The 24,861-nt window shown below is 38.3% G+C and overlaps 1 protein-coding gene across 9 annotated transcripts in view; it reads left to right on the plus strand.

Moving 5' to 3' along the window:
* The window catches only part of LOC128696749 (tudor domain-containing protein 7B), a 462,427-nt gene that overhangs the window by 223,758 nt on the left and 213,808 nt on the right, over positions 1-24,861 (plus strand). For 7 of the 9 annotated variants that reach the window (XR_011393213.1, XR_011393212.1, XM_070094599.1 and 4 more), the window contains 2 exons: positions 4,600-4,827; positions 16,729-16,746. Coding sequence is in view for 7 of the 9 variants with exons in the window: in XM_070094599.1 (XP_069950700.1) it covers positions 4,600-4,827; positions 16,729-16,746 (246 nt within the window). In the remaining 2 variants the exon portion in view is untranslated. The remainder of the gene's footprint in view (positions 1-4,599; positions 4,828-16,728; positions 16,747-24,861) is intronic. The other 2 variants (XM_070094600.1, XM_070094603.1) reach the window with 1 other exon arrangement.

Raw genomic sequence — 24,861 nt, forward strand, 5'->3', positions numbered from 1 at the left:
AAAAAAAAACTGACCATTTTTTCGGATTATAATGCCGACTTTGAGGTGTATTTTCGTATAGTATTTATCACTGTATTCTCGTTTTCATGGTCTCGTGTGATAAAATGGAAAACATATTACAGAAATAGAGATGATCTTGATTAGTTTCACAATGAAAACGACCTTGAAATTGAGCTCAAAGTAGGGGAAATGTTCGATTTTTACCCATGTTCAAGAGTAAGCAAATCACACCACACATCCAGTACACGTCAACTGGGGAGTCTAATATTCTTTCACTAGTGCACTGATATTATTTATACCATTTTTACAATAATGCAGTAGTCTGCATAACAGTAAATTTTGTATTTTTTGTATGAATAAAAAATAAAAAAAGAAAGCAATAGTAATATAATGAAAATGTGTATATTAACGTAATATACGACATTTAAATGAGACTCGGGGATTATTATTATCATTACTAATATGACATCTCGAGATATAAGACACACTTACTGATTTTAATGTGTTCCTACATGCCAGCATAGTATGTAAGTTTATTTAGGTACAGGTACATATACATAAGTATAATTAGCAGAGTATATATAAAATATGAAATAACTTTTAAAAACACTCGAAATTTTGGAGTTTCCAGACATAAAAGAGAGACTTAGTGCTTACGGATCTCACAGAGAATAGTATAGTGAGTTTTGGTCATAATTTGAAATGACTGTATTAGCGGAACGCTGTAAAGCGAAAAGCCGTAAAGCAGGGCCCTACTGTATTTAGATAAAGGTTGGGAAGTTCTTATTGTATTTATGGATTTAGAAAAGGCATATGATAGAGTGGATAGGGGAGCAATGTGGCAGATGTTGCAAGTATATGGAATAGGTGGTAAGTTACTAAATGCTGTAAAGAGTTTTTATGAGGATAGTGAGGCTCAGGTTAGGGTGTGGAGAAGAGAGGGAGACTACTTCCCAGTAAAAGTAGGTCTTAGACAGGGATGTGTAATGTCACCATGGTTGTTGAACCCTTTGACTGTCGAGGTCGTATATATACGTCTTACGAGGTACCGTGTTTGACGTATATATACTCAAATTCTAGGCCAGAGTTGAGTCCTGGAGATGGGAAGTACAGTGCCTGCACTCTGAAGGAGGGGTGTTAATGTTGCAGTTTAAAAACTGTAGTGTAAAGCACCCTTCTGGCAAGACAGTGATGGAGTGAATGATGGTGAAAGTTTTTCTTTTTCGGGCCACCCTGCCTTGGTGGGAATCGGCCAGTGTGATGATAAAAAAAAAAAAAAATTCTAGCGGCTTCAAATCAAGCAGGAGAAAGCTGGTAGGCTCACATGTGAGAGAATGGGTCTGTGTGGTCAGTGTGCACCACATAAAAAAAATCCTGGAGCATGCAGTGCATAATGAGAAAAAAAAAACTCCGACCATTTTTTTTTTTAAATTAAAATGCTGACTTCATGGTCTGTTTTTGTATAGTATTTATGGTTGCATTATCGTTTTCTTGGTCTCATTTGATGGAATGGAAAACATATTATAGAAATAGAGGTGATTTTGATTGATTTTGCTCTTAAAAGAACCTGGAAATGGAGCTCAAAGTAGGGGAAATGTTTGATTTTTGCTGATGTTCAAAAGTAAACAAATGATGTCATTATCCAATAAATGTCCAACTAGCCATTCTAATATGCAGTCATGAATGGGTTGATGTTATTTATACAATTATTACAGTATTGCAGTAGTCTGCATAACAGTAAATCTTCTATTTTTTGTTTGAATAAAAATTCAAAATAGAAAGCAAGAGTAATATCAGAGGGGCTTGGAGACGTGACTGATGAACAAAGAAAATGTTATTTTAGAGCCAGGAATGTCTGCATTGTTCATTCTGTACCGTACTTTGAAATTGTCATATTTTTTAATTTTCGTGAAATTGGCCAAATTGCAAATTTCTGACTATGTTATTGGGTAGTTGAAATCGGTAAATGGGCAGTTTCTTGTACTCTATCGATAGAAAAAATGAAGTTCTAAAGCAGTAGCTAAGAGTTTGGTCGACTGAAACAATGGAATTAGCCGAAAATAGGGGTCAAAATGAGCGAAATCGCCGATTTGTAAATATTGCCGAGGTCGCTAACTTCGCGAGAGTGTAATTCCGTCAGTTTTCCATCAAATTTCATGTTTTTGGTGTCAATACATTCGGGAAAAGATTCTCTATCATTTCATAAGAATTTTTTTTTTTTTTTTTTTTTAATTTTGCGACACCAGGAGACACTTAAGGTTTGGGGGTTGCGACAGTCAAGGGGTTAATATGTTTATAGATGGGGTTGTAAAAGAAGTAAATGCTAGGATGTTCGGGAAAGGGGTGGGATTAAATTATGCGGAATCAAATAGAAAATTGGAATTGACACAGTTGCTTTTTGGTGATGATACTGTTCTTATGGGAGTGTCTAAAGAAAAATTGCAAAGGTTAGTGGACGAATTTGGGAGTGTGTGTAAAGGTAGAAAGTTGAAAGTGAACATAGAAAAGAGTAAGGTGATGAGGGTATCAAATGATTTAGATAAAGAAAAAACGGATATCAAATTGGGGAGGAGTATGGAAGAAGTGAATGTTTTCAGATACTTGGGAGTTGACATGTCGGTGGATGGATTTATGGAGGATGAGGTTATTCTTAGAATTGATGAGGTTAAAAAAGGTGAGGGGTGCGTTGAGGTATATGTGGAGACAAAAAACATTATCTATGGAGGTAAAAAGGGAATGTATGAAAGTATAGTAGTACCAACACTCTTATATGGGTGTGAAGCTTGGGTTGTGAATGCAGCAGCGAGGAGGCGGCTGGAGGCAGTGGAGATGTCCTGTCTAAGGGCAATGTGTGGTGTAAATATTATGCAGAAAATTCTGAGTGTGGAAATTGGGAGAAGGTGTGGAGTTAATAAAAGTATTAGTCAGAGGGGTGAAGAGGGGTTGTTGAGGTGGTGTGGTCATTTAGAGAGAATGGATCAAAGTAGAATGACATGGAGAGTATTTAAATCTGTAGGGGAAGGGAGGCGGAGTAGGGGTCGTCCTTGAAAAGGTTGGAAGGAAGGGGTAAGGGAGGTTTTGTGGGCGTGGGGCTTGGACTTCCAGCAGGCGTGTGTGATTGTGTTCGATAGGAGTGAATGGAGACGAATGGTATTTGGGACCTGACGATCTGTTGGAGTGTGAGCAGGGTAATATTTAGTGAAGGGATTCAGGGAAACTGGTTATTTTTATATAGTCGACTTGAGTCCTGGAAATGGGAAGTGCAATGCCTGCACTCTAAAGGAGGGGTTCGGGATATTTGTAGTTTGGAGGGATGTGTTGTGCATCTTTATACGTATATGCTTCTAAGCTGTTGTGTTCTGAGCACCTCTGCAAAAACAGTGATTACATGTGAGTGAGGTGAAAGAGTTGAATGATGATGAATGTATTTTCGTTTTGGGGATTTTCTTTCTTTTTGGGTCACCCTTTTTTGGGTCACCCTGCCTTGGTAGGAGATGGCCAACTTGTTAAAAAAAAAAAAATAAGTGTACTGTATGTGTATTTTACTTTTATTTTTTTTAATGCCCAGTTCTGTTGCTAACTTGATATAAGTTAGTGTACTTGTTGTCTGGCATTTATATGCATTTATAAGTGAAAAGAATGGCATTCCGCTTTTTGGCAATTTCTGCTTTAAGGAGGTAGCCTGGAACCTAACCTGCCATATAAGTGGAGCCCTACTGTATGTATTATTTCTTACAGATAGATAACAGTAGAATTTCATTATCTATGTGTGTATTATTTCTGAAAGACCGATAACAGCACATTTCCATCATATATGTATATACAGTGGACCCCCGGTTTACGATATTATTTCATTCCAGAAGTATGTTCAGATGCCAGTACTGACCGAATTTGTTCCCATAAGGAATATTGTGAATGAGATTAGTCCATTTCAGACCCCCAAACATACACATACAAAACACACTTACATAAATACACTTACATAATTGGTCGCATTGGGAGCTGATCGTATACAGGGGGTCCACTGTATTAGCCTGTAATTGTTGTTTTACATGATGGTAAGATTGCTGGTGTCTTTTGTCTGTCTCATGAATATACAAGATTACAGGTACGTCTTGCTACTTCTACTTACACTTAGGTCACATTACACGTACATGTACAAGCACATATATATACACACCCCTCTGGGTTTACTTCTATTTTCTTTCTAGTTATTGTTCTTGTTTATTTCCTCTTATCTCCATGGGTAAGTGGAACAGAATTCTTCCTCCGTAAACCATGTGTGTTGTAAGAGGTGACTAAAATGCTTGGAGCAAGGGGCTAGTAACCCTTTCTCCCGTATAAATTACTAAATTTAAAAAGAAAAACTTTTTTTTTTTTAGGTCACCCTGCCTCAGTGGGATTTGACCAGTTTGTTGAAAAAAAAAAAGTATGTATTATTTCTAAAAGATAGATAACAGTAGATTTACATCATGTATGTATGGATTATTTCTGAAAGATAGATTACAGCATATTTCTATCATATATGTATGTATTATTTCTAGACTTTGCAGTAACATTACATAGTGTAATAATAAGTAAATATTTCTTTGTTTACAGATTCTTAAATGTTCCATGGCAGGCTTAGAGTATGCCAAAAAGAATGCTGGTGCACTTGCCCTTCTTCAGGATCTGGCACTTGGAGAAACCCTGGTAGCACAGATTATAAACCGACAAGAGCCTGTATCTGTCATTCTTTTTAACACTATGACAGATGAAGATATCAATATCAACCAAAAGATTTCTGATCACATTCAGATGAATTTTGTAGAACCGGTTCTTCCTGTGGTAAGTTCTGTAAAATTAAAACTTTTAAGACTAATACTTGTTTAGATCCTCATTTTTTTCAAAGTAAGACTTTATTTTATATGTAATTAAGATTCTGCCAGTAAAGCAGATTTTTATTATCCATGTTTTTTCAATGCACTCTAGGTTATATTTCAACTATTTAATGTTTTCTCTTTTAGTCATTGCTCTAAAGCTATAATAATATTGGTTCATGAAATAGGCACAGGGTACTGTATATTATTGGTTAAGTTTTCCTTACTGCAGAATTATGCTTGGTTATAACCTCCATCTTTTGAGTGCATAACATTACTTATAAAATCTTCTGAATATAAAAAAAGTTGTTAGAATACATCACCTGGTATTTTTTTAATTTTTATGTTAATGAGTTTGTGAAGGTATAAGGGCTCTCAAAATACTTCAATCCAACAACTATCTGCCATGGGAGAAAAGATTGCTATTGTTTTAAACCAATGAGCTTCAGTAGGATTAGGACATACTAATGTCATGATCTGTAGTTTGTTGGATTATGTATTGGTAGATAAAAGACTGTTGAGTAGACTTCAGGATGTACATGTTTATAGAGGGGCCACAGATATATCAGATCACTTTCTAGTTGTAGCTACACTGAGTGTAAAAGGTAGATGGGATACAAGGAGAATAGAAGCATCAGGGAAGAGAGAGGTGAAGGTTTATAAACTAAAAGAGGAGGCAGTTAGGGTAAGATATAAACAGCTATTGGAGGATAGATGGGCTAATGAGAGCATAGGCAATGGGGTCGAAGAGGTATGGGGTAGGTTTAAAAATATAGTGTTAGAGTGTTCAGCAGAAGTTTGTGGTTACAGGAAAGTGGGTGCGGGAGGGAAGAGGAGCGATTGGTGGAATGATGATGTAAAGAGAGTAGTAAGGGAGAAAAAGTTAGCATATGAGAAGTTTTTACAAAGTAGAAGTGATGCAAGGAGGGAAGAGTATATGGAGAAAAAGAGAGAGGTTAAGAGAGTGGTGAAGCAATGTAAAAAGAGAGCAAATGAGAGAGTGGGTGAGGTATTATCAACAAATTTTGTTGAAAATAAGAAAAAGTTTTGGAGTGAGATTAACAAGTTAAGAAAGCCTAGAGAACAAATGGATTTGTTAGTTAAAAATAGGAGAGGAGAGTTATTAAATGGAGAGTTAGAGGTATTGGGAAGATGGAGGGAATATTTTGAGGAATTGTTAAATGTTGATGAAGATAGGGAAGCTGAGATTTCGTGTATAGGACAAGGAGGAATAACATCTTGTAGGAGTGAGGAAGAGCCAGTTGTGAGTGTGGGGGAAGTTCGTGAGGCAGTAGGTAAAATGAAAGGGGGTAAGGCAACCGGGATTGATGGGATAAAGATAGAAATGTTAAAAGCAGGTGGGGATATAGTTTTGGAGTGGTTGGTGCAATTATTTAATAAATGTATGGAAGAGGGTAAGGTACCTAGGGATTGGCAGAGAGCATGCATAGTTCCTTTGTATAAAGGCAAAGGGGATAAAAGAGAGTGCAAAAATTATAGGGGAATAAGTCTGCTGAGTATACCTGGTAAAGTGTATGGTAGAGCTATTATTGAAAGAATTAAGAGTAAGACGGAGAATAGGATAGCAGATGAACAAGGAGGCTTTAGGAAAGGTAGGGGGTGTGTGGACCAGGTGTTTACAGTGAAACATATAAGTGAACAGTATTTAGATAAGGCTAAAGAGGTCTTTGTGGCATTTATGGATTTGGAAAAGGTGTATGACAGGGTGGATAGGGGGTCAATGTGGCAGATGTTGCAAGTGTATGGTGTAGGAGGTAGGTTACTGAAAGCAGTGAGGAGTTTTTACGAGGATAGTGAGGCTCAAGTTAGAGTATGTAGGAAAGAGGGAAATTATTTCCCAGTAAAAGTAGGCCTTAGAGAAGGATGTGTGATGTCACCGTGGTTGTTTAATATATTTATAGATGGGGTTGTAAGAGAAGTAAATGCGAGGGTCTTGGCAAGAGGCGTGGAGTTAAAAGATAAAGAATCACACACAAAGTGGGAGTTGTCACAGCTGCTCTTTGCTGATGACACTGTGCTCTTGGGAGATTCTGAAGAGAAGTTGCAGAGATTGGTGGATGAATTTGGTAGGGTGTGCAAAAGAAGAAAATTAAAGGTGAATACAGGAAAGAGTAAGGTTATGAGGATAACAAAAAGATTAGGTGATGAAAGATTGAATATCAGATTGGAGGGAGAGAGTATGGAGGAGGTGAATGTATTCAGATATTTGGGAGTGGACGTGTCAGCGGATGGGTCTATGAAAGATGAGGTGAATCATAGAATTGATGAGGGGAAAAGAGTGAGTGGTGCACTTAGGAGTCTGTGGAGACAAAGAACTTTGTCCTTGGAGGCAAAGAGGGGAATGTATGAGAGTATAGTTTTACCAACGCTCTTATATGGGTGTGAAGCATGGGTGATGAATGTTGCAGCGAGGAGAAGGCTGGAGGCAGTGGAGATGTCATGTCTGAGGGCAATGTGTGGTGTGACTATAATGCAGAGAATTCGTAGTTTGGAAGTTAGGAGGAGGTGCGGGATTACCAAAACTGTTGTCCAGAGGGCTGAGGAAGGGTTGTTGAGGTGGTTCGGACATGTAGAGAGAATGGAGCGAAACAGAATGACTTCAAGAGTGTATCAGTCTGTAGTGGAAGGAAGGCGGGGTAGGGGTCGGCCTAGGAAAGGTTGGAGAGAGGGGGTAAAGGAGGTTTTGTGTGCGAGGGGCTTGGACTTCCAGCAGGCATGCATGAGCGTGTTTGATAGGAGTGAATGGAGACAAATGGTTTTTAATACTTGACGTGCTGTTGGAGTGTGAGCAAAGTAACATTTATGAAGGGGTTCTGGGAAACTGGCAGGCCGGGCTTGAGTCCTGGAGATGGGAAGTACAGTGCCTGCACTCTGAAGGAGGGGTGTTAATGTTGCAGTTTAAAAACTGTAGTGTAAAGCACCCTTCTGGCAAGACAGTGATGGAGTGAATGATGGTGAAAGTTTTTCTTTTTCGGGCCACCCTGTCTTGGTGGGAATCGGCCAGTGTGATAATAAAAAAAATAAAAAAAAAATAAATCTGTAAATTGGTAGATGCAGTTCACTGTGGACATGTGTAAAGTCCTAGGCCTTGGTGAAGTCAAGCTTGATTGTACAGAATTATGGAAAAGGCTTGGGAATTGTGGTAAGCAGAAATCTGAAGCCGAGACAACAGTGCCTAAGTGTGTGCTAAATCTCTATACATTGTAAGGCCTCAGTAAGTAAGTTAAGTTTATTCAGTATACACAAATACAGTTGCATAGATTATCATACATAGCAGCATATGTATGTGTAAAGTACCTAGGATAACCCAAAAAAGTCAGACAGAGTGACTTATTTCCATTGGGGTCCTTTTACCTTATTATTGTAATATAAAGGAGATAATGTCTTATTATCATACTATTAAGACTATCTACTACACAAGGGTCATTAAAACTACTATTTGAGGGTCATTAAGACTGTCTACAATACGAGGGTCATTACTAGAAATAAGGTAAAATTGCACGTGTATTAGCTAAAAAAAACAAATCTTTCTCCTCCCTTTCTGTCGCTACATTCATTAGGTACCTTTTGGGTCTTCTTGAACTGGCTCATGCTGTGACTGGCTTCGACATGTGCAGGCAGTCTGTTCCATCCTTTTACTGCTGTACAATAAAAGGCGTTTGAAGCCTGGCCACTAACTGTGGGTACTACGAAGTTGTGCTCTCTTCCTCTAGTACTATGATTGCTTTGGTTCCCAGCCTTGACAGAATTGGCAGAAAGATATTATGGACTCTGTGAGAAATTTTATAAATTTGATTTAGCTTCAGTTGTTTTACTCTGTCTTCAACATTCAGCATATCCAATTGTTGTAATTCATCCTGGCCTACATGCTCTCTTGGACCCAGGTCCAGGATGAATCTTGCCATTTTTTCTGGGTGATTTGCAGTCTATCCTTCAGTTTTTTTTTGTCAAGGCAGAGTACCAAGAAGAGCAAGCATAGTCCATATGACATTGTATAAGGTTATCATTCCTAGCTACTAGATCGTCATTATCACCGTCACTTATCTGCCTGTTTTGACCCTGCAAAATAGTTTGAGGTCCTGGATTAGTTTGGATATCACCACTTAATAGCACCACTGTAAGAGGTGTGTGCCACTGTTTTTGTTTGGGTGTGTGGTGTTGCCATACCTTGCGGCGATAGTAACATTTACGTTTCTGGTAGGATGGCAACTGTTGGGCTTTTACTGTCCAGGGTGCTATTACCCCATTCACCTTTTCCAGCTCCCATGACTGATTTCTTTCTTCACAGAATTGCAGGAGAAAGATAAATATAATTATGGCAGCCTGTACCCCATAACACCTGCCGTTTTCACTCTTCATTGTTTTAATCATACACAACAATATTTATTTCTTTTTTTGAATCACCTAACAAACCCTAGTAGCTGCTCTAGCAATCACCACTGATTACTAGTAAATTTCCTGGTATCTACTAAAAAAAACCTTCACTCCTCACTTATCCCTTTACTTCACAAACCCCTTTCACTTACTGCCTTATTTCACACCTCACTTCACACTCCAGCTTCACCTATTACACTTCTAACTCATTTCCATTTTGACAGGACCAAAAAGTCTTAATCAATGGCTTTATCCATCCAAATCCCCCTCAGTTCCATTTATCGGGGCTGCGCCGTGTTGTTGACTGCTCAGTTTTGGTCTCCATATTACAAAATGGGTATAAATGCATTAAGGAATATACGGAGAAGGATGACAGAATTAATCCACCATACAAGGAACCTCTCATATGAGGATAGATTGAGAGCTTTGAACCTTCACTATCTTGAGAGATGTAGAATGAGGGGAGATGGAAATAAACAAAGGCAATATATAAAAAGTATTGAAGATATAAAATCAAGTATGAACTACAGTAAAGGATTTAAATTAGATAAACTTAAAATTGCAAATTGCAAATGATAAGAGAGATGATTGTGGATGTTATGAACGAGAAGAAACTGGATGTCCTGGCTTTAAGTGAAACAAAGCGGAAGGGGATGGGGGAGTTTCGGTGGAGAGGAATAAATGGGATTAGGTCATGGGTTTCAAATAGAGTTAGAGCTAAAGAAGGAGTAGCAATAATGTTGAAGGATAAGATATGGCAGGAAAAGAGGGACTATAAATGTATTAATTTAAGGATTATGTGGAGTAAAATAAAGGTTGGATGTGAAAAGTGGGTTATAGTAAGCATATTATGCACCTGGAGAAGAGAGAAGTGTAGAGGAGAGAGAGAGATTTTGGGAAATGTTGAGTAAATGCGTGGGGAGTTTTGAACCAAGTGTGAGAGTAATGGTGGTTGGGGATTTCAATGCTAAAGTGGGTAAAAATGTTATGGAGGGAGTAGTAGGTAAATTTGGGGTGCCAGGGGTAAATGTAAATGGGGAGCCTTTAATTGAGCTATGTGTAGAAAGAGATTTGGTAATAAGTAATACATATTTTATGAAAAAGAGGATAAATAAATATACAAGGTATGATGTAGCACATAATGAAAGTAGTTTGTTAGATTATGTATTGGTGGATAAAAGGTTAATGGGTAGGCTCCAGGATGTACATGTTTATAGAGGGGCAACTGATATATCGGATCATTATTTAATTGTAGCTACAGTTAGAGTAAGAGGTAGATGGGAGGAAGTTCGGGTGAGATTTAAGCGACTATTGGCAGAAAGGTGGGCAAGTGCAAAGATGAGTAGTGTGGGGGTTGAAGAGGGTTGGAATAGTTTTAAAAATGCAGTATTAGAATGTGGGGCAGAAGTTTGTGGTCATAAGAGGGTGGGGGCAGGAGGAAAGAGGAGTGATTGGTGGAATGATGAAGTAAAGTGTGTGATAAAAGAGAAAAAGTAGCTTATGAGAGTTTTTTTACAAAGCAGAAGTGTTATAAGAAGAGCAGAGTATATGGAGAGTAAAAGAAAGATGAAGAGATTGGTGAGAGAGTGCAAAAGGAGAGCAGATGATTGGGGGAGGCAGAGTCAAGAAATTTTAATGAAAATAAGAAAAATTTTTGGAGTGAGTTAAACAAGTTAAGAAAGCCTAGGGAACATATGGATTTGTCAGTTAAAAACAGAGTAGGGGGAGTTAGTAGATGGGGAGAGGGAGGTAGATGGAGAGAATATTTTGAGATACTTCTAAATGTTGAGGAAGAAAGGGAGGCGGTAATTTCATGCACTGGCCAGGGAGGTATACCATCTTTTAGGAGTGAAGAAGAGCAGATGTAAGTGTGGGGGAGGTATGTGAGGCAGTACGTAGAATGAAAGGGGGTAAAGCAGCTGGAACTGATGGGATCATGACAGAAATGTTAAAAGCAGGGGGGGATAGTGTTGGAGTGGTTGGTACTTTTGTTTAATAAATGTATGAAAGAGGGGAAGGTACCTAGGGATTGGCAGACAGCATGTATAGTCCCTTTATATAAAGGGAAGGGGGACAAAAGAGATTGTAAAAATTATAGAGGAATAAGTTTACTGAGTATACCAGGAAAAGTGTACGGTAGGGCTATTATTGAAAGAATTAGAGGTAAGACAGAATGTAGGATTGCAGATGAGCAAGGAGGTTTCAGAGTGGGTAGGTGATATGTAGATCAAGTGTTTACATTGAAGCATATATGTGAACAGTATTTAGATAAAGGTAGAAAGTTTTTATTGCATTTATGGATTTAGAGAAGGCATATGATAGTGGATAGGGGAGCAATGTGGCAGATGTTGCAAGTATATGGAATAGGTGGTAAGTTACTAAATGCTGTAAAGAGTTTTTATGAAGATAGTGAGGCTCAGGTTAGGGTGTGTAGAAGAGAGGGAAAATACTTCCTGGTAAAAATAGGTCTTAGACAGGGATGTGCAATGTCACCATGGTTGTTTAACCCTTTCAGGGTCCGTCCCGTAGATCTACGGCTTTACGTTCAGGGTCCAAACCGTAGATCTACGCCATGAGCTCAGCTCACTCTGATAAACTGTGAGTGGTACATTTGGGCCTAGATATGAGAGAATACATCTATGTGGTATGTGTGCACCACATAAAACAGGTCCTGCAGCACACTGTGCATAATGAGAGAAAAAAAATGAAATCATGATTTTTCGATTAAAACAGCAACTTTGCAGTGTTTTTTCGTAAGTTTTTTATAGTTGTATTTGCGATTTCTTGGTCTCATTTGATAGAATGGAAGACATATTACAGAAATAGAGATGATTTTGATTGGTTTTAGCATTGGAAATGGCTTGAAACTGAGCTCAAAGTAGCGGAAATGTTAAATTTTTGCCGATATTCAAGAGTAAACAAACGACCTCACACGTCTAATACACATCAGCTGGTGGGTCTAATATACATTCACAAATATGGTGATGATATTTATACAATTATTACAGTATTGCATAACAGTAAATCTTCTATGTTTTGGTGTGAATAAAAATTCATTATGTGAATAAAAAATCAAAATGGAATTTATTTGTAAAGCCTCAAAACATAACTAATGAACAGAGGAAATGTTAGTTTAGTGCCAGGAATGCCTACATTGTTCATTCTGGACCCTATTTTGAAATTGGAATATTTTGAACTTTGTGTTAAATTGGCCAAATTAACAATTTCCGATCACTTTATTTTGTAGTTGTAACAGTTGACTTGGCGATTTCTTGTGCTCAATCGATAGAATAGAAGTAATACTAGTGAAATAGCTAAGAATTTGGTTGATTGGAATAATGTAATTGGCCTAAAATGGGAGTCAAACTCGGCAAAATCGCCGATTCGTAAATATCGCTGACACATCAAAATTCGCGAGAGCATAATTTCGTCAATTTTCCACCAATTTTCGTACTTTTTGTTTTATTACCTTCACAAAAAGATTCTCTACGATTTCATAAGAAAAAATAACAAATTTTTTTTTTTAAATATCTTGGACACTGGTGCGTGACTCCAGATTTGGGCCTTGGACCCTGAAAGGGTTAATATATTTATAGATGGGGTTGTAAAAGAAGTAAATGCTAGGGTGTTCAGGAGAAGGCTGGGATTAAATTATGGGGAATCAAATAGAAAATGGGAATTGGCACAGTTACTTTTTGCTGATGATACTGTGCTTATGGGAGATTCTAAAGAATAATTGCAAAGGTTAGTGGATGAGTTTGGGATTGTGTGTAAAGGTAGAAAGTTGAAAGTAAACATAGAAAAGAGTAAGGTGATGAGGGTATCAAATGATTTAGATAAAGAAAAATTGGATATCAAATTGGGGAGGAGGAGTATGGAAGAAGTGAATGTTTTCAGATACTTGGGAGTTGACGTGTCAGCGGATAGATTTATGAAGGATGAGGTTAATCATAGAATTGATGAAGGAAAAAAAGGTGAGTGGTGCGTTAAGGTATATGTGGAGTCAAAAAATGTTATCTATGGAGGCAAAGAAGGGAATGTATGAAAGTATAGTAGTATCAACTCTCTTATATGGGTGTGAAGCTTGGGTTGTGAATGCATCAGTGAGGAGGCGGTTGGAGGCAGTGGAGATGTCCTGTCTAAGGGCAATGTGTGGTGTAAGTATTATGCAGAAAATTCGGAGTATGGAAATTAAGGGAAGTTGTGGAGTTAATGAAAGTATTAGTCAGAGGGCTGAAGAGGGGTTGTTGAAGTGGTTTGGTCATTTAAGGAGAATGGATCAAAGTAGAATGACATGGAGAGCATTTAAATCTGTAGGAGAAGGAAGGCGGGGTAGGGGTCGTCCTCGAAAGGGTTGGAAAGAGGGGGTAAGGGAGGTTTTGTGGGCGAGGGGCTTGGACTTCCAGCGAGCGTGCATGAGCGTGTTAAATAGAAGTGAATGGAGACGAATGATACTTGGGACCTGACGATCTGTTGGAGTGTGAGCAGGGTAATATTTAGTGAAGGGATTCAGGGAAACCGGTTATTTTCATATAGTCGGACTTGAGTCCTGGTAATGGGAAGTACAATGCCTGCACTTTAAAGGAGGGGTTTGGGATATTGGCAGTTTGGAGGGATATGTTGTGTATCTTTACACATATATGCTTCTAAACTGTTGTATTCTGAGCACCTCTGCAAAAATGTGTGTGTGGTGAAAGTGTTGAATGATGATGAAAGTATTTTCTTTTGGGGGATTTTCTTTCTTTTTTTGGGTCACCCTGCCTCGGTGGGAGACGGCCGACTTGTTGAAAAAAAAAAGAAATGAATGAATAGATTTGTTAGTTATAAACAGAGTAGGGGAGTTAGTAGATGGGGAGCTGGAGTTATTTGGTAGATGGCAGGAATATTTTGAGGAACTTTTAATGTCGATGAAGAAAGGGAGGCGGTAATTTCATGCACTGGCCAGGGAGGTATAACATCTTTTAGGAGTGAAGAAGAGCAGGATGTGGAGGAGGTACGTGAGGCATTACGTAGAACGAGAGGGGGTAAAGCAGCTGGAACTGACAGGATCATGACAGAAATGTTAAGAGCAGGGGGGGAGATATAGTGTTGGAATGGTTGGTATTTTTGTTTAATAAATGTATGAAACAGGGAAAGGTACCTAGGAATTGGCAGAGAGCATGTATACTCCCTTTATATAAAGGGAAGAGGGACAAAAGAGATTGTAAAAATTGTAGGGGGAAAAGTTTACGGAGTATACCATGTAAAAGCGTGTGGTAGGGTTATTATTGAAAGAATTAGAAGTAAGACAGAGAGCAGGATTACGGATGAGCAAGGAGGCTTTAGAGTGGGTAGGGGATTTGTAGATCAAGTGTTTACATTGAAGCATATATGTGAACAGTATTTAGATAAAGGTAGGGAAGTTTTCATTACATTTATGGATTTAGAAAAGGCTTATGATAGTGTGGATAGGGGAACATTGTGGCAGATGTTGCAAGTGTATGGAATAGGTAGTAAGTTACTAAATGCTGTTAAGAGTTTTTATGAGGATAGGCTCAGGTTAGGGTGTGTAGGAGAGAGGGAGACTACTTCCCAGTAAAATTAGGTCATAGTTAGGGATGTATAATGTCTCCATGGTTGTTGAACATATTTATAGATAGAGTTTAAAAGAAGTAAATGATAGGGTGTAGGGAAGAGGGGTGGGATTAAATTATGGGTAATCAAATACAAAATGAGAGTTGACACAGTTACTTTTTGTTATTGATACTGTGCTTTTGGGAGATTCTAAAGAAAAGTTACAGTGGTTAGTGGATGAATTTGGGAGGTTGTGTAAAGGTAGAAAGTTGAAAGTGAGCATAGATAAGAGTAAGGTGAAGAGGGTATCAAACAATTTAGATAAAGAAAAATTGGATATCACATTGGAGGGAGTATGGAAGAAGTGAATGTTTTCTGATATTTGGGAGTTGACTCGTCAGCGGATGGGTTTATGAAGGTGGTGGTTAACCATAGAATTGATAATGGAAAAAAGGTGAGTGGTGTGTTGCGGTATCTGTGGAGACAAAAAAACGTTATCCATGGATGCAAAGAAGGGAATGTATGAAAGTGTAGTGGTATCAACACTCTCATATGGGTGTGAAGCTATGGTTGTAAATGCTGCAACGAGGCGGCGGTTGGAGGCAGTCCAGTCTAAGGGCAATGTCTGGTGTAAATATTATGCAGAGAATTCGAAGTGTGGAAATTAGGAGAAGCTGTGGAGTTAATAAAAGTATTAGTCAGAGGGCTGAAGAGGGGTTGTTGAGGTGGTTTGGCCATTTAGAGAGAATGGATCAAAGTAGAAAAACATGGAGAGCGTATAAATCTGTAGGGGAAGGAAAGCAGGGTAGGGGTCATCCTCGAAAAGGTTGGAGGGAGGGGGTAAAGGAGGTTTTGTGGGTGAAGGCTTGGACTTCCAGCAAGCGTGCATGAGTGTGTTAATTAGGAGCGAATGGAGATAAATGGTTTTTGGGACCTGATGAACTGTTGGAGTGTGAGCAGGGTAACATTTAGTGGAGAGATTCAGGGAAACCGGTTATTTTTATATAGCTGGTCTTGAGTTCTGGAAATGGGAAGTACAATTCCTGCACTTTAAAGAGGGGTTTGGGATATTGGCAGTTTGGTGGGATGTGTAATAGGACAGTATTTATATAATTGGGGCCATGATATTGTAATTATTTATACGTATTTGCTTCTAAACTGTTGTATCTAGATGCCTCTGCAAAACAGTGATTATGTATGAGTGAGGTGGAAGTGTTGAATGATGATGAAAGTATTTTCGTTTTGGGAATTTTCTTTCTTTTTGGCTCAGCCTGCCTAGGTGGGAGACAGCTGACTTGTTGAAAAAAAAAAAAATGTTTATTTGAATATTTTTGAGGTAAAATTCAGTGAACTTTTTTTCTTCAAACATTATATGCAGAATACATACTAATAAAAGTAGAAAATTCTGAGTTAAATTATCATACACTTCTGTCTTTTAGGTATTGTTAAAAAATAATGTAGTAATACTACAGTATATTAGGTATTACAGCTGTATAGTTGCAGTATTGCATTATTCACAGATGAAACATTAGGTAAGTTTCAACATTTTTGCAGTAACTGTCAAGGGTATCAGGCTAACTGAAGACAGACACATGTGCAACTCTTGGGTATATTTATTGTGGAAACGTTTCGCCACTGTGTGGCGAAACGTTTCCTCAATAAAGATATCCAAGAGTTGCACATGTGTCTAATTCAACAACATGTCGGTTCTGTGAACCATTCATCTACGTAACTGAAGACAACTGTGGCTCATAATCTCTGTATTCACTAGTCAGTTCCTAATTTTGCTCATGGTCTACATGCTTCATTGTTATAGGAGAGATAAAGATGGTATATAGTTATTTATAATGCAATATATTTAAATTAAAGTTCATGTGATCATTTTTTCGATGTTTATAACTTATAATATGTGATCTTGCAGTGTGCTGCAATGCTGCAGGTGTGTTATTGTCTGTCATTTTAACTGCTTTTGGAAATGTTTTATGTAATGTAATTTGTGGGATTTTTTGTATCTAACATGGCTTGAATTAATTTGCCTTAAAATTTGGGATGTATATGCCTTTACATTTCTCCTTGTTTCTAATATTTTGGGATTACTGTAGTATTTTCAAACAATGTGACCCTTAGTTTCAGTTTGTAAGTGATTTTACAAAGCTAATCATAACTTTGCATGTTAGTGCTTGTTGTATTTAATGTGTTAAGAATACTTAAAATGTTCATTTGGCAACCATACTTGCCAACCATCAACTTCTTATGCTGCATTTGAAGCTCTGTGGTAGACATAGAGGATGAGGGGGCACTATCCTCCTGACCTGCTCTGGAGGCAAACATAAATATGTCACTACAAATATAAATGTTTGCAGTGACACAAACTACCAGCAAATAGGTTAAAACTCTCAAACACTTAGCAGTGTGAGCTTATATTAGATATCACTTTCCTTAGGTTTATGCTTTATTAAGTTTTACAGAGCAACACAACAAGAATTTATAATCCCATCTTCTTGTCACTACCAGGTAGTTGGGAAGTAACAAGTATGGTGATGACAGGCATTTGGGGAGAGTAACAGGTGTGATCAGTGCCATATACAGGGGAAGGAAGGAATTCAGGGTGCTAGTCTAAGGCTTTCACATTGCAGAGCCAGACAGACAGACAGTAGAGGGCAACGAGTGACTAGCTCCCTTAAGGTTTACTATACAAATAGTAGGAGTCTAAGAAATAAGATAGATGAGCTAAGATTACTTGCAAGTGCAGGTAATATAGATATTATTGGTATAACAGAGACCTGGTTCAACCTGAAAGATAGAGAAATGCCTTCTAAATGCAACATACAGGGTTATAAACTATTCCACACTGATAGGGTCAACAGGAAGGGTGGTGGAGTGGCGATGTATGTCAGAAAATTTAAATTGCTGTCTTAGACATGATATAAGATTAGAAACATCAAACACAGAATCTGTTTGGCTACAGTTTCTCAAGGGACGTGACAAATTAATTTTGGGTGTGATTTATAGGCCCCCAAACCTTGATAGGGAGTGCAGTAAGCTGTTATGGGATGAAATTCATAAGGCATCTAGATATGAAAATGTTGTGATAATGGGAGATTTTAACTTTAGACAAATTGATTGGAACAATATGACAGGAAATCTTGAGTCTAGTGACTTCCTTGATATGGTTCAGGATTTCTTTAGAACAGGTTGTGACAGAACCAACTAGAGGAAACAATCTGCTTGACTTGATTCTTGCCAACAAAGAATCACTAATTAATAATCTTGAGGTTAATGATGAGCTTGGGGAAAGTGATCACAAATCACTTAGTTTCAATATATCATGGAATTACCCAGATAACTGCAATCAAATCTCTGTCCCAGATTTTTGCTTGGCCGACTTCATGGGACTGAAAATTTACCTGGGTGGGCTAAATTGGGATGTCCTGACTATGGGTCAGGTAGGTGATCTTGGTTACCAATATGACATTTTTCAGAGCATAGTTCTAGCTGCCCAGACAACTTTTGTTTCAAGTAGGGAAATTAGATCTAACAAAAATGATCCCAAATGGATGAACAATAGATTAAAAGATCTCATTGGTCAAAAGAGAGGCATATATAGGCATATCAAAAGAGGGGATGGGCAGTTAAGAAATCAATATATTCAGTTAAAGAGAGAAATAAAGAAAGGAATAAGAAAAACAGAAAGGGATTATGAAGCTAAGGTCACAAGGGATTCAAACACTAACCCAAAAGGGTTCTTTCAGGTATACAGAAGTAAGATTAGGGACAAGATTGGCCCACTTAAGAGTAACTCTGGTCAGATCACTGACAGTGATAAGGATATGTGTGAAATTCTCAATACCTACTTCCTCTCAGTTTTCACCCAGGAAAATACTAGCGATATTCCTGAAAAAATAGATTATATAGAACAGGATAAACTATGTACGATTGCGGTAACTAGTGACATGGTCATCAGACAAATGGAGAAACTAAAACCTAACAAATCCCCAGGCCCTGATGAATTGTTTGCAAGGGTGTTAAAGGAATGTAAAGAGGAACTTAGCATACCTTTGGCTAATCTTTTTAACATATCACTACAAACTGGCGTAGTGCCTGATAAGTGGAAAATGGCAAATGTAATACCTATTTACAAGGCAGGTGACAGGTCCTTGGCTTCGAACTATAGACCAGTAAGCCTTACCTCCATAGTGGGAAAATTTATGGAATCAATAATTGCCGAAGCAGTTCATAGCTATCTTGATAGGCACAGATTGATTAATGAATCTCAACATGGTTTTACAAAGGGGCGTTCCTGTCTTACGAATTTACTAACTTTTTTCACTAAGGTGTTTGAGGAGGTAGATCATGTTAATAAATATGATATTGTGTATATGGGCTTCAGTAAGGCTTTCGATAGAGTTCCACATCAGAGGCTATTGAGGAAACTTAAGGCACACGGAATAGGAGGAGAAAATTTTTCCTGGGTAGAGGCATGGTTGACAAGTAGGCAGCAGAGAGTTTGCATAAATGGGGAGAAATTAGAATGGGGGCAAGTCAGAAGTGGTGTTCCTCAGGGGTCAGTGTTGGGCCTGTTGTTGTTCACAATTTACATAAACAACATAGAAGAGGGAATAAATAGCGACATAAGCAAATTTGCTGATGACACCAAAATAGGCCGTCCAATTCATTCTAATGAGGACTCTAGAGCACTCCAGGATGATTTCAATAGACTGATGCAATGGTCGGAGAAGTGGCAGATGCAGTTTAATATTGACAAATGCAAAGTTCTAAATGTTGGACAGTTAAATAACCATGCCACATATAAACTAAATAATGTAGATCTTAATACTACTGATTGCGAAAAGGATTTAGGAGTTCTGGTTAGCAGTAATCTAAAACCAAGACAACAGTGCATTAGTGTTCGCAATAAAGCTAACAGAATTCTTGGCTTCATATCTAGAAGTATAAATAATAGAAGTCCTCAGGTTGTTCTTCAACTCTATATATCCTTGGTTAGGCCTCATTTAGACTATGCTGCTCAGTTCTGGCCACCGTATTACAGAATGGACATAAATACTCTGGAAAACGTACTGAGGAGGATGACAAAGATGATCCCATGTATCAGAAATCTTCTCTATGAGGATAAACTGAGGGCCCTGAATCTGCACTCTCTCGAAAGGCATAGAATTAGGGGGGATATGATCGAGGTGTATAAATGGAAAACAGGAATAAATAAAGGGGATGTAAATAGCGTGCTGAAAATTTGCAGTCAAGACAGGACTCGCAGCAATGGTTTCAAGTTGAAAAAAATCAGATTCAGGAAGGATATAGGAAAGCACTGGTTTGGTAATAGAGGCATGGATGAGTGGAACAAACTCCTGAGTACAGTTATTCAGGCTAAAAAGTTGTGCAGTTTTAAAAATAGGTTAGATAAATACATGAGTGGGTGTGAGTTGGACCTGACTAGCTTGTGCTGCTGGGTCTGGTGCTGTGCTCCATCCTTGAGTGGAGGTGACCAGACTGGGTGGGTCATTGGGCTAATTGGGGGGGGGGACATGGACCTGCTCCACATGGGTCAGTAGGCCTGTTGTAGTGTTCCTTCTTTCTTATGTTCTTACGTTCTGGACAGTATGAGCATAAAAGAATGAAGCTGTTCATACAATTGCTTTTTGAATGATCCATTTTAAAATAATTTCACATTGTCTGTAAGGAATATGAATGCAGAACTGATTGATATGTTGTTATACAACATCTCATTTTAACCTTTTGACTGTTTTCGCCGTACATGTACATGTACATCTTACGAGCCAGTGTTTCGGACGTATATGTACTCAATAATTCTAGCGGCTTCAAATCAAGCAGGAGAAAGCTGGTAGGCCCACATGTGAGAGAATGGGTTTGTGTGGTCAGTGTGCACTGTATAAAAAATCCTGCAGCACGCAGTGCATAATAAGAAAAAATCTGTGTTTTTGGATTAAAACGCGGACTTTGAAGTGTTTTTTCGTATAGTATTTATGGTTATCCTAGTTAGTAGATTGGTAGACAGCAACCGCCCAGGGAGGTACTACCGTTCTGCCAAGTGAGTGTAAAACGGAAGCCTGTAATTGTTTTACATGATGGTAGGATTGTTAGGTAAGACCATTTTAATGTTCAATGGTAGGATTGCTTGTGTCTTTTTTTCTCTCTCTCATACACATGCAAGATTTCAGGTACATCTTGCTACTTCTACTTACACTTTAGTCACATTACACATACATGTACAAGCATATATATACACACCCCTCTGGGTTTTCTTCTATTTTCTTTCTAGTTCTTGTTCTTGTTTATTTCCTCTTACCTCCTTGGGGAAGTGGAACAGAATTCTTCCTCCGTAAGTCATGCGTGCTGTAAGAGGCGGCTAAAATGCCAGGAGGAAGGGGCTAGTAACCCCTTCTCCTGTATATATTACTAAACGTAAAAGGAGAAATTCTCGTTTTTCCTTTTGGGCCAGCCCGCCTCGGTGGGATACGGCCGGTGTGCTGAAAGAAAGATTTATGGTTATATTCTCATTTTCTTGGTCTCATTGATGGAATGGAAAACATTTTACAGAAATAGAGATGGTTTTGATTAGTTTCACGATGAAAACGACCTTGAAATTGAGCTCAAAGTAGCGGAAATGTTAGATTTTTACCAATGTTCAAGAGTAAGCAGATCACACCACACATCCAATACACATCAACTGAGGAGTCTAATGTTTTTTTCACTAGTGCACTGATATTATTTATACCATTTTTACAATAATGCAGTAGTCTGCTTAACCTTTTCAGGGTCAACAGGCCTTTTTCCAGACTTGTTCTCAGGGTCCCCCAAATTTAAAAAAAAAAAAATATTTTTTCTTATGAAAAGATAGAGAATCTTTTCCCGATCATAATGACACCAAAATTATGAAATTTGATGGAAAACGTACGGAATTATGCTCTCCCGAAGTTAGCGGTCTCAACGATTTTACGCATAGGCGATTTTGCCCACTTTGAGCCCTATTTTCGGCCAATTCCAATGTACTAGTCGACAAAAATCATAATTATTTCTCTAGAACTCCATTTTTTCTATCGAATGAGTACAAGAAACCACCCATTTACCGATTTCAACTATCCAATAAAGTGGTCAGAATTTAGCAATTTTGCCAATTTCACACAAATTTCAAAAGATGCCAATTTCCAAATAGGGTCCAGAATAAACAAGAAAGACATTCCTGACACTAAAATATTTCATCTGTTCATTAGTCACGTCTCCACGCCCCTCTTACATTCTTTTGCTTTCCACTTTGAATTTTTATTCTTAAAAAATAGAAGATTTACTGGTATGCAGAGTACTGCATTAGTGTAGAAATGGTATAAAGAATATCAGTGCACTTGTGAAATAATATTAGACTCACCAGTTGACATGTATTGGATGCTTAGCATGATTTGTTTACTTTTGAACTTTGGTAAAAATCGAACATTTCTGCTACTTTGAGCTCAATTTCAAAGTACTTTTCATTGTAAAACCAGTCAAAATCATCTCAATTTTTGTAACATGTCTTCCATTCTATAAAACGAGACCAGGAAAACTAGAATACAACAATAAATACCATACGAAAATGCAGTACAAAGTCGCTGTTTTAATGCAAAAACACGGTCAGTTTTTTTTTCTCATTATGCACTGTGTGCTGCAGGACTTTTTTTATACCGCGCACACTGACCACGCAGACCCATTCTTTCATATGTAGGCCTACCAGCTTTCTCTCAATAGATTTGAGGGCGCTAGAATTTAGGCGTACTAGTACGTCAAAAACCCTGGTGCGTAAGCCATACTAGTACGTCCGAAACCCTGAAAGGGTTAACAGTAAATCTTTTATTTTTTGTGTGAATAAAAAATCAAAATAGAAAGCAAGTGCAATATAAGAAGGGCCTAGAGACGTGACTAATGAACAGAGGATATGTAATTTTAGTGCCAAGAATGTCTGCATTGTTTATTCTGGACCCTATTTTGAAATTGGCATCTTTTTTAATTTGCATGAAATTGGCCAAATTGCCAATTTCGAGCCACTTTATTGGGGAGTTGAGATTGGTAAATGGCCAGTTTCTTGTACTTAGTTGATAGAAAAAATGGAGTTCTAAAGAAATAGCTATGAGTTTTGTCAACTGGAACAATGGAATTGGCCGAAAATTGGGCTCAAAGTCGGCGAAATCGCTGATGCATAAATATCGCCAAGATCGCTAACTTCGCGCGAGCGGAATTCCGTAAGTTTTCGATCAAATGTCGTACTTTTGGTGTAATTGCCACCGGGAAAAGATTATGATTTCATTAGAAAAAATCATTTTTTTTTTTTTTCCCAAAAATTTTGCGGCACAGAATGACAGTTTCAGAAATGGCCTTGTGACAGTCAAAGGGTTAATTTGACGTTAAAATTTTCGTGGCAAGGGCTCCTACTGATTGCTTAACCTTGATCCTCCACAACTCTTAACCTGATCCTGAGTGTAGTGATGAGGTGTAGTGACAAGTATGATGTTGGTGCATGCTGTCATTAGGTCTGGTGTTGGTTCAGCTTTTAGAATTATTCTGCAAGATTTGTTGTAGTGCTAAAAACTTACTGATTCTCACTATTCATTTTTTATCTGTATCTACCTACCTGGTCTAAGAGGAAAGTATTCTTGTGGATAATGACCCAGTCCCAGACCAGGCCTCCTGATGGATGGCCTGATCAACTAGGGTGTTGGTGCTAGCTACGCACAGTCCAATGTAGATATATAGATAGCCCGGCTGATCAAGAACTGATTTGACTAAATTATTTGATTCTCTCCTGAAGACATCCAGGAACCTGTTGGTAATTCCTCTTAAGTACAAAGGGAGGGTATTGAGAAGTCTTTGTCCTTTTCACACTGATTTACCTCTTTTGTGTACATATGACACGCCTACTTTTCATTGGGGGTTATTTTGCACCATCTGCCATGCCTCATGCTTTTGTAGGGAGTGAGTTGTGTGCAACTCTGGGGCTAGGGATGTATCGGGTATCCGTATCCGCATCTGCATCTGCGGAACATCTGCACAATTTCTTGCATCCGCATCCTCATTTTTTCTAAATGAGATATCCGCATCTGCAATCACGATTCAATATATACAGTGGACCCCCGGTATTCGATAAATCCGGTATTCGATGCATTTTAACACAAAATTTTTGCCTCGGTATCCGATTGAAAACCCTGTATTCGATACGATTCATACGAGACGTGTCCACGTGTGGCCTGAACTGCCCCGTGTGTGCCAGTGTTTACAAGCCAGCCAGTGTGCGCGCATCTGAGGATACATTCGGTACATTCCATATTATCATTGTTTTTGGTGCTTGTTTCTGCAAAATAAGTCACCATGGGCCCCAAGAAAGCTTCTAGTGCCAACCCTGTGGTAAAAAGGTTGAGAATTAGTATGGAAATTAAGAAAGATTTTGAAGGGTTTGGGGCTAACCCTGAGAAGCCTATGCCAGTTGTGGAATCCATTGTGCCTACTTCAAAAATTAAGGAAATGTGTGCACAGTGGGTTGAACTGCAAACCTTTATGGATGAAAATCACCCTAAGACAGCTATTGCAAGCCGTGCTGGTGACTATTACAATGACAACGTTGTGGCCCATTTTAGACAAATCGTAAAGGAACGGGAGGTACAGAGCTCTATGGACAGATTTGTTGTGCAACAGAGGTCCAGTGACTCTCAAGCTGGTCCTAGTGGCATTAAAAGAAGAAGGGAAGTAACCCCGGAAAAGGACTTGCTACCTCAAGTCCTAATGGAAGGGGATTCCCCTTCTAAACACTAAGACCATCCACAGTCTCCCCTCCTCCCATCCCATCAATCATCACCAGATCTTCATTAAAGGTAAGTGTCAATTATTCTATTGTTATTGTTGTTATTGTAATTATTTTATTGCATTAAACTTAATATTTCATGTGGTAAAATATTTTTTTTCATACTTTTGGGTGTCTTGCACGGATTAATTTGATTTTCATTATTTCTTATGGGGAAAATTGATTCACTTTTCGATATTTTTGGTATTCGAT

This window comes from Cherax quadricarinatus, chromosome 46 (assembly GCF_038502225.1).
Source record: "Cherax quadricarinatus isolate ZL_2023a chromosome 46, ASM3850222v1, whole genome shotgun sequence".
Lineage (NCBI taxonomy): Eukaryota > Metazoa > Arthropoda > Malacostraca > Decapoda > Parastacidae > Cherax > Cherax quadricarinatus.